Source organism: Oryzias melastigma, linkage group LG6, assembly GCF_002922805.2.
Source record: "Oryzias melastigma strain HK-1 linkage group LG6, ASM292280v2, whole genome shotgun sequence".
Lineage (NCBI taxonomy): Eukaryota > Metazoa > Chordata > Actinopteri > Beloniformes > Adrianichthyidae > Oryzias > Oryzias melastigma.
The window spans coordinates 12,513,371-12,524,422 of NC_050517.1; the positions used below are offsets into that span (position 1 = coordinate 12,513,371).

Genomic DNA, 11,052 nt, shown 5'->3' on the forward strand with positions numbered 1-11,052 from the left:
CGGGTTCAAAGTTTTTGCAATCTAGTTCAAACTTTTTGTAATCGGGTTTAAACTTTTTGTAATCCGGTTCAAAGTTGTTGTAGTCCTGTTTAAAGTTTTTGCAATCCGGTTCAAAGTTTTTGCAATCCGGTTCAAAGTTTTTGCAATCCGGTTTAAATTTTTTGCAATCCGGTTCAAAGTTTTTGCAAGTCGGGTTCAAAGTTTTTGCAATCTAGTTCAAACTTTTTGTAATCGAGTTCAAAGTTTTTGTAATCTGGTTCAAAGTTTTTGTAATCCGGTTTAAAGTTTTTGCAATCCGGTTTAAAGTTTTTGCAAGTCAGGTTCAAAGTTTTTGCAAATCGGGTTCAAACTTTTTGTCATCCGGTTCAAAGTTTTCGTAGTCCGGTTTAAAGTTTTTGCAATCCGGTTCAAAGTTTTTGCAATCCGGTTCAAAGTTTTTGCAATCCGGTTCAAAGTTTTTGCAAGTCGGGTTCAAAGTTTTTGCAATCTAGTTCAAAGTTTTTGCAATCTAGTTCAAACTTTTTGTAATCGGGTTCAAAGTTTTTGTAATCTGGTTCAAAGTTTTTGTAATCCGGTTCAAAGTTTTTGCAAATCCGGTTCAAAGTTTTTGCAATCTGTTTCAAACTTTTTGCAGTCTGGTTTAAAGTTTTTGCAATCAGGTTCAAAGTTTTTGCAATCTGGTTTTAAAGTTTTTTTTAATCCGGTTCAAAGATTTTCTGATCCGGTTAGTGATATTTTAATTATGATTATGTCAATAAGGCAATAATAAAAAAAATATGCTTTTTTTCTAGGCTGTAGTTTCTGCAGAGCAGACATTAGAAATTTGCCTATTGGTTGTCGGCATTATTTTTCTGCTCCTGACTTAATATTTGACCTAAAAATACTCAGAAGTGCAATTTTAAGCTTAATTCTTATTATTTCTGTCATCCATCGTGGGAAAAATGCCACAAGAACATACTAAAAACACCATAAATATGATTTTCATCAGAATTATCATTAAATATATCCCATTTATACATTTAATATATTTCAACCTTCTGGAACTGCAGTACGATGACTAAGCACCAATGCTTTCTTTAGAGGGACCCTCTGCAGAAAAGTTTGCAGAAAACACAAAAACAGGTGAAACATTCCTCCTTCATGACAGCAGAAGTCATTTCTTACCCCAGATTAGCCAGAAGGTGGCAGTGCAGAGCGACAGTACACAGAGTACACATCCATCCTCCCCAACTGTGATAAGCTCTTGTCAGCACAGAATTACATGTCCTATTAATGTCCCCCTCTCCAATCCACTGGCCTTTAAGTACAGAACTGGCCTGCACGGGAGCTGAACACGTCCTGTTTTGACCATTTGGTTCTCAGCAGTTGACTTTCATGCTCCTATTTGTGCAGATTTGTTTTGTCATTTCGAGGGAGCCGTGGATGTAGAAGCGTTATGGGGGAAAAAAACCTTAACAAGCTTAAAAAACCCTCAGCATCAGACAAGCATCCAATTTACTAAAACAAAATCCACCTAAACTGAAAAGCAGATTATTGTTCGGTTACACCTGTCGAGTGTTCTTATGTAAAGATAAAAGTCAAATAACGAGAATGAAACTGAAGTGGACCACATCTAAGTTCACTTTAGTCTGTCAGACCACAGCAGCTCTAGCATTAGACACACCAGGGGGAAAACCTGCCCACTCAGACAGGGAGGAAGTGGCAAATATCATCCTGTAGTTTAACTTTGTAACGATGAATGATCTGAGACATGTCAAACCAGAGAAGACAGAACAGAATGACTCAGCGTTCTTTCATTTTTGTCTCATTCATATCCGAGAGAAGTCTTACAATGACTGGAGTAAAGGAAACTATATAGTGTGATTGTGTTGATTAATGCTTTCACTTTCAGATAAACTGATTTTTGTGTCTGTATTTCCAGCTTGTTGTGTTGCTCATCAGCTTTTAGGAAACTTATTGGAATCTGAATCAGTGAAACGTTTCCAGATTGGTGGCAAACTGTTGCACGAGTCTTTTCGGGTAAATTTTCAAGCTGACTGGAATTGAGTTTTTACCCAGCAGTCCTAGCACAACCGCATGTGAAGACACAGAAGCAAACTCTAAAACACAGGATTTCATGAATCAGCACATTAGGTCTGACCATTGACTGTATATGAGATCTGGATGGAGTCAGTGTGCCATCACCAATAGAAAATGACTTACTTCCTGTTCCAATAGCATAAAAATCAACTTAGCACCATTTTTTTTTTTTTTTTTTTGCAATACGAACGTCACCACGTTGGAATCAGAAATTCTCAGTGAGAAGCGATTAGTCTGAGTCTTTCTGAGTGAATGTTTCTATGGCAACCAATCTGGCCAATCAGGAGTTAGCTTACTGGAAGGCCACACTGCCACTACGTGAAAGCAGGCTTGGAAGAATCCATCAATCAAATGATTCAACCATTCAACGTGAAACCACATACTTTTTTTGAGACATCTGATTGGTCAGTTTATAACTTGAATATTTTTTACTACAGAAAAAATATGAAAAAAAATCTGGATTAGCAAGAACATGTTTATATGGTATCAGAGCAAGAATGATTATTCTGACAGAATAATTGAGTAATAGTTGTTTATTTCTATATAGAAGTCTATGGGATTTTGGCTTCTTGGAACCAGTGGATACTTCCTATTTGAATTTGAGAAGGGGAGGGATCACTCCAACCAGTTCTCACATACAGTCAATGGGTCTGACTTCTACAGACTCAGGATAGTTGACATAAAATAAAACAAAAGTTTCACGTTGGCTACATAGCATAATGTTAATTATTTGTATCTTCTACGTGTAGCACTTTGGGTTCACATTTGTGCAACATACCATTATAAAATTGCTTCAAAATGAAATAAATTAATTATATTAAACAGACTACACCATGAAAAATCCACTTTTTGAGCCTTTAAGTGTATTGTAATGTTCAATCTTCACTATAAACAACCCCAAAGCTGTATTTTGATCCATTCACACATTTCTGGGTAATCCTGAGTAAAAACCTTCCCTCTCTGCAGCAGCCCCTCCAATACCCACAAAAACAAGCGGGTCCTCACATGCTGATGTCACAAGGTTAGAACTGCTCTCTCCAGGAACAATCGACTCCGCCCCCAGGCTAACACAAACACTTTCTCCGCAAAGCTAGCAGCTCAAGCTAGTAATGATCAACTGGGTGACATATTGACGAAGACGGCTCTGGGATGACGTCATGAAGTGGGTGGCGCCCTCAGGGAGTGAAAGGTGGTCCCTCGGAGATCGAGTCATTTTACTTCAAGGTATGAAAAAGAGTTTGCAAAAATAACTACGATTTCAAAAATAATTTGCTTTTTAGTGTTCCAAAAGTAATATATAATCATGGACAGAGTTGACTCTGAATGACTTAAGAAAATCATTGTATTATGGTATAAAATTATCAAACCATCATTACAGTCCAATGTGTGGAAACACTTTGAATTTAGGAAATATGTGACCATACAGTGTGGTAGGATGTTTTAATAATGTTCCCTTTGTATTATTTTGATTTGGAAAAACAAGAGTGGGGTGAACTTTATGAAACTAAAATGTGAATGGATTCATTTCATTTTTAATTTACACTTTATTATCTTCCAAGAAATATAAGGAATCTGGAAAACTTCACTTGCTCAGTTCAGTATTTATCTCTGAACTTTTGGTTACAGGTGTCTTGGATAGATTTTAGATCAGTGAATCAGATCGTTCTAAATGAACCAATATTAACTATGAATCAGATTGTCAACCACAAATTACGATATGAATCGAATCGCTGTCAAAATGAACCGATATACCCCTATCACCTAGACCACAATCTCAACCGCCAAACAGCTGGTCTTCCTACACCTTAAATTACACTCTTCTACACCAATTATTATCTCAATATCTAGACCGCAATGCATCTGGCCACCTAACAGGAATCAGAGCTGCATCAACTGCTGTCCACATTCTACTCATTAAAAATACAGCTACCAATTGAAAGATCTATCTTACCACAAAACAAGTTAATTCAATATAAAATAACTTTGAAAATATATACTTCTATTTTCTTAAAGAAACAGGTTCTTATTTCAGTCATAGGTCTTTAAATGTGTTTAACAACTTATGGGGGGGTGGGGGGTGTATTTTATTGTTGTATTGATTCCTCCCCAGGGCTCCCTTGAAAAAGAGGTTTTAAATCTCAACGGGATCCACCCCTGGTTAAATAAAGGTTAAGAAGAAAGAAAGAAGAGCAGTTGATGAGCCTTTAAGGAAAAATCTAGTCCCCTAATTTAATCTTTTTGATCTATAATCCATCTGCTGAGAACCATACTGAAGTCAGGCTGAGACCAAAGCAAGCCACGATTATGGGCTCTGTGGGATTGTAACTAAAGAGCGGATGTAAATCACAAGCAACCATATAACGCCGATGCTGGTGTCAATAGACCCAGATTTGCAGCTGAGTATAAGTAACATGCTCGACTGTCCGTCACTAATCCTCGCCTCTGGCACTGAACTTTATGCACTGAAGAACAAAGCTTGAAGAGCAAAGAAATGCTCAGATCCAAAAGGGGGAAAAACTGCTCAGTGTACAATGAAAATTCATCTTTAGCGCTGCTTTTCTCATTTTAGAGATTATTGATGGCTGTACAAAGTAGTAAAACTAATTAATAAATGTTATGCAAAGCAGCATATGTCGATTTGAATATGTTTAATGAAAAATATTATATTCAGCTGTTTCATGCAGTGAAAGGAAAACAAAGAAAGAAACCTCAGCAATTTGACGAGAATAGTAGAAATAAAAACAATAGAATCAAACCTATAAACACAATACGTCTTATCCTGCTCTGGTTGAAGCATCTTTTCCAAATAAGGTAAAGGTTTCTGGTCCTAAGACAACAGGAAGTAGGCTCATCTAACGACAGAGCACATGCAGGCACTGACGTGTTACCAACGAAAGATCACCGATCAATAGGAGGCCACGGTGCTTTCACATACTCCAACGTCCACCGATTGATTTGCTTTTACAGCTTTGGAACTGACTCCAATCAGCTTTGACAGTGATCAAAATGATTGTCAGCTGCAAACGGACTAAATGTTAATGAACCACAAGGGAAGAGTCTTTCGTGTCTTTTTACTGTACTTGTATAAGTTGAATAAAAAACACTAGCATGGCTGTTTAATAAGCTTTTAAAATTAATTATAAATAAGCATTTCTTGCAAAGAAAGCACTTGATTGGTGAAAGAAGTAGAAAAAGATCAACGTTGAGAGCTTGTTTCCAATAATGCATTTTTCTAGATTAAAATCTACCGCAAATAAAAAAACACATATTTCTTTCTCATCAGCAATTTGAGTGTTCTACATGAATATTAAATAATTTTATTTTAAATCAAATAGTCAATACACACATTACAAATTCCTCAAATGTCTCATTTCAAGACTAGAAATAAATTGTATAATCAAAAGTCTGTCATAAAAAAAAACATTTTGTCTACATTAAGTCTAGGTAATATACATTACAAAAATATTACACATTTATAGTATATTTTCAATCCAATTATTAGTGGTATAGAAAACGTATTGTGATATTTCATCTGGCGATACTTGTATCGATTTAAAATGTTTACAAGACAATATTTACTTCATAAATTATTCATGAGCAAACTAGTTCAGTGTCTTTCTTTTGTTTTCCACCTAAACTCCCGACCGCTAGTTGGCAGCAAAGCACAATGTATTTGCTTGGGTAAAAGCAACTTATAGCCAATATGAGATACAGTTGTACTGTTTAATGTTGTGATTGTTCAATAAAATTAATTTTTACCATTTTATTAACATGAGGGGTGCATTAATCTTCAGGTAGAGATTTTTTCTAAGTCATATAAATTGTAAAAAAGAATTGTTCTGGTACAGTTGTGGGATATATCGTGATACGTATTGTGAGACGCGTATTGCGATACGTATCGTATTGGCAGACTGTTGCCACTACACATCCCTAATAATTAATAATATTAATATTTTTGAATTATTTTATAAAATGTAAACAAATTAAAATCATTTAAACAGGAAAATAAGGCAGATAGTTACGTAAAGTACTAACCACTGTGGTTTGAATCGCAGAAACAAATAAATTCTGTTCTTCTTGATTGACCTTTAAGCCAAGAAGCCCCAGGTTGTTGACACACATTTACAAAAGCTTATAATCTAATTTTGCCGATCACAATCAACAAATCCTGAAACCACTCCAATAGAAAGTACTGGAGACCACATATCTTTAATTCTATGACAGGTGTCTAGGGACTGGTAGAACATTGAACGTGGGTCGAATTTGGTCAATGGGCCAGACTTTGGACAGTTCTATGACCTCATCAGAACAATGATTCAAATCATATTATTGTACAGAGGAATATAAGGACTGGGAAATTAGAATTCAATTTGATTTAATATAACTGGAATTATAGTAGCTACAGGCATAAAAAAATCTTCAAACTCCAACTATATTTTGATCTACAGTATTATACTAGTGTTCCCAGTGATCTTTTAAGTATGGTCATGCGTTTTTAAATTAAAAAAAAGGTGTGTCGTTTCTAGGACATAGTTTCGGCAAAGTAGCTGGACCTCTTTAGAAATTCGCCTCTGGGTTGTGGGTGGGACTTTTGGAGCGGAAGTAACTCTACGTTGATATCCCAATATCTCTTTAACACACTCTTTCTAGCTTACAGACCCTCACAACCCCAGACTAACATTAGCATAGCAAAAAAAAAGAAACTGTGAGCAATACTGGAACTATCCAGCCATACAGTTTTGAGCCAGATGCATATTCAAGCATTTTACATGATCCCTGGCTTACACATTGCACAGCATCAGTACGTCCTATAGTTCAGCAACAGCCTCAACACTTGAGGCTTCTTTGCCCCATCACCAAAGAGACCTCAACAATACACAGAAAGTAGAAATATTTTATTTCTCCACTCGATTTTATAGTGAGAATCCTCATTAATCTCCATTTCCATAATTAATTGCTTTCATGTGCTAGAAATTCTATAAAGCAGGTAATTTATCCATCACAGTGAGATTTCCTTGAACTCAGTCATCCTGTGCTGCACACGTTTTGCATCAAAGCAACGCTGAGCATGCAACCCATACGTTATTGCAGACATCTTAAAGTAACAGTCATTTTGTTTGTTTCCTTTTAGGGTCAAGCCATCTTTTAGATGCTAAAGTAATTTGATACCTTTTAGAGAAGTGGTCTATATTTAGAAAAAGCTCAACACTTTTTAAAATGAAAAAAAGCATGCAACCTCACATTTCTGCAGTCATGAGAGACAGGAAATAGAAGCTTCTGTGCTTCTCATAAACAACTGCTATTTATCTTCAGTACATGGAAATTAATCTCTTTTGTGCGACAATAGGTAAATTACAAAACAGCCTATTGAAGTGGGCCTCATCAAATGGACTAGCCTCTTTACAGTTTGATGTTTTATAGTTCTCTGTGGGAACTTTTGTGAAGGACTTCAAACAACATTTACCTTAAATCCAAAGACATCAAAGTCTTGTGAAAGCACATTGACTTGCACCTGCTGCAGCACGGTTTACACAAACATTCATCTGACTACATAACTATTCAAAAAGACGCTTTGTTTTCAGTGGGAACATACAGGAAAGTGCACATATTTATATGTTCCTGAAACGCATTAAACTTGATAGTGCAACCAGAAATACTGAAACTCTGGTTAAATGAATAGTTATAATGAACTTTTGAACAGATATTTTTCTACTTAAACTTTTCAAACATCTTTGAGTAATTCACATACTCTTACTTTTCTAAAAACTAGTGACTGACTTTTTCGAGAGTTCGCTAGTTTACACTGACAAATCTCTGGTGGGTGCCAAGCCAAAAGTATACTTTACAATAAGATTCCTTAACAAGCTTTATTAACACATTAACAACCATTAACAATGTTTTTAAATGAAGACATTAATTAGCACAATAAGCCAAATAGGCTTTTTTTTTAAATGCTTAGTAAGATTCATTAACATCTAAAGTGAGACCATTATCTACAAAGGCCAAATAAATAAACTGTTTACAAGCTTATCAAATGTATTAACAACCTTTGTCAACATTATATTGAGTGTTGTATTTTTTTTACTTCTTAATTCTATATAAGACTAATATAAAAAACGTTCCACTGTCAAAATGATACTAAGAGACACTCCTAAACTATGTCTGAATTCCTTCTCTATTCCATAATTCCTAATAGTCTGGGACTATAGTGCCCTGGATTTTAGCACCAATTCAGACACTGTGTTCTTTTAATGTCAAATATGATGTCACTGATTTCCCAAAATAAAAACCTAGTGACTATGAACATTTTCCCTCCATTCTTCTTCTACTCATCTGGGACCAGGTCATGGTGGCAGCTATCTAATCAAAGATGCCCAGACTTCCATTATCCTGGTAACTTCCTCCAGCTCCCCTAGGAGGATCCGGAGGTGTTCCCAGTCCAGTCAAGAGATGGAGTCTCTCCAGCATGTCTTGGGTCTTCCCTAGGGGTTCCATCCAGTAGGACATGCCCAGAACACCATCTCAGGGAGGCATCCGGACCAAATGCCGAACCCACCTCAACTGGCTCCTCTCGATATGGAGAAGTAGCTAGTAGTAGTTACTCCGAGCTCACCCTATCTCTAAAGGAGCACCCAGCCACCCTAAGGAGGAAGCTCATTTCAGCAGCTTGTAGTCGGGACCTCGTTCTTTCGGTCATGACCCAGAGCTCATGACCATTGGTGAGTACTGGAACGAAGATTGACCGTAAATTGAGAGCTTCGCTTTCTAGTACAGCGGCCGCAAAATGGCCCATGCCACTACAAGCCACCTGTCGATCTCACGCCCCAAATATAAATAGTAGCCATATGTGTGACTGTAGTTCACCTTACTCCCAGTAGGGGGATTCTGTATTTAAGGGAAGAAGTCACAAATATTTGGCAGGTGTTTTGGCTTGGAAGGGAAAGGGTTTTTGACCACACGCATGCAGGCAGGCTTGTCATGTCACACGCAGGCAATGATGACAGAAAGTAGGAGGGAATCAGACTTGTAATCTTCCGATCGAGGGTCAACTGCCAGACCTCAAAACCACAGCTGCCCCAATGTTATTATAAATATTATATACATTCCATTGTCAGCTGTAAAGAGTTGAAATAATAATAAAAATAAATAAATTCTCAAATAAATTTTCCAAATTTTTGTCTCAATACAAATTATGAAAGCTTTAGTAATGTTTGAATAAAAGTTACAAACAAGCCTGGTTTGTTGATTTTTGATGTCCAAAGTCTGGTCCGTGGCCAAATGCTGCCCGCATTCAAACCTCTATCGGCATGCAGGCTCCTGTCATGAAATCAGCACTTTCTAAAAACTTTGAGTACGATTTCTTGATTGTGACTGGCTAAATTCCCGCATAAGCTTTCATAAACCTGTGGCAACACTGTCGGGGTACCATTCTGTTACAGCTTGGGTTGTCCTATTAAATCCAAGGGTTGTGAGGGTATGTAAGCTACAAGCAAGGAATGCTGGGATATCAAAGTAGGCTTACTTCCGTGCCAACAGTCCCGCCCACACCTAAGAGCAAATTTCTCATTAGCTGCTGCTGCAGAAAACGTGTCTTGAAAAATTGACTTTTTCTTAAAAACTGCAAAATTAAAAGCCCAATGGAAACAATTTACGAAACACAAATAAATAGTTGGAGTGGGACTCATATAGGTTATTTATAAAGGTTTAAAAAGTAAAAACAGGTAGTCATCTGCATATAGCTAAAAAGCTGTTATAATTAATATCAATAATAAATATTAATAAATAAAATGAATATTAGTGATGATAATCGTGAGTATTTTTGAACCGTCTCAGAGAATGGTGACTTCCAGCAGCCCACGTGGGTGGTCCTCCAGCCTTTCACTACGGATGACGTCACGCCAATAGCATGATGCCATGAAGAAAGCCCCCCCACTCTGCCACTGCGCCGCCGCCCCCACCGCTGGGGCGGGCGGGCACGCGGGTGGGAACACAGCTAGGATGAGACGGCTTCTGTTTGTTTGTTTGTTTTCAGCCCGCGTGACAAAACCACATTCACCCAGCGGAAAACAATGCTGTGACAGAGACGGGAAAAGTTACATAAGAAGATGTGACAGTTCCCAAACACCGCCTGTGTGAGGGGAGGCCGTTAAGTCATCACGCGACAATTAACCTTTACGTCTGTCGAATGAAAACCCCACTTTAAAGAATATAGAAAATAAGCTAACAACATTCGGGGTGTTAATGGCGTAAACGTTGCACGGGACGTCACTGACCTCACTGGAGTCAGGTGGGGTCTCTTTAAACACGTTGTTATGGTTCAAGTTCTCCGCCTTTTTTAAGGCAACTTTTCAGTTTTCGGGTCAAAATGCGCACATTTAAGCACGAGCCTGGCGTCACGCGGGCACTCCGCTGTCAACAAACTACATCCCCGCGCGCCAACATTTTCGGTCCCTCCTATCCCCCCTTGTATGTCTCAGCGCGGTACCCAGCTGCCAGCCGCCGCCGCCCCGCGTACCTCCGCTGGTGACCCGCTTTGTCTTTCTTTCCTTTCGGCCTCCTCTTCCTCGCCTGGATGGCCATCACTGTTGGGAGAAGTTTGCGTTGGGTCGCCAGCACCGTCGGCGTCCGGGGAGAGGGTGTCGATAGGGAGGAGGGGGGATTTGGAAGAGAGAACAAGCACAGATCATCATCGGGGCTTTAAAGCTGGTTGCCAAGGGTCACGTAGCGTAGTTTAGCATGCTCTGGGGGGAGATTTAGCACCGTGCTTTCCGGCCGGCGCCGCGTTAGGCTTAAAGTTCGGGCGGTTATTAATGCTAAGCCCGAGGCTGAGAGTTACGGACCTTTCTTGGAGCTCATGTTTCCTCCTCTTCCCTCTGCAGAAGCGGCCAGCGCGGCGGCAGCAGCAGCCGGATGCTCTCCCTCTACATTCACTTGCTCACACTGCCTCAGCCACACGCTGAGGAGGACACGAGC

At 38.5% G+C, this 11,052-nt stretch overlaps 1 protein-coding gene across 1 annotated transcript in view; it reads right to left on the reverse strand.

The window, feature by feature from the left end:
• The window catches only part of srpk2 (SRSF protein kinase 2), a 64,416-nt gene extending 53,364 nt beyond the window's left edge, over nt 1–11,052 (reverse strand). The window contains exons 1-2 of the mRNA XM_024281240.1: nt 10,920–11,052; nt 10,595–10,661 (exon numbers count right to left, since the gene is read on the reverse strand). Coding sequence (XP_024137008.1) covers nt 10,595–10,661; nt 10,920–10,935 — 83 coding nt within the window. The 5' untranslated portion in view covers nt 10,936–11,052. The remainder of the gene's footprint in view (nt 1–10,594; nt 10,662–10,919) is intronic.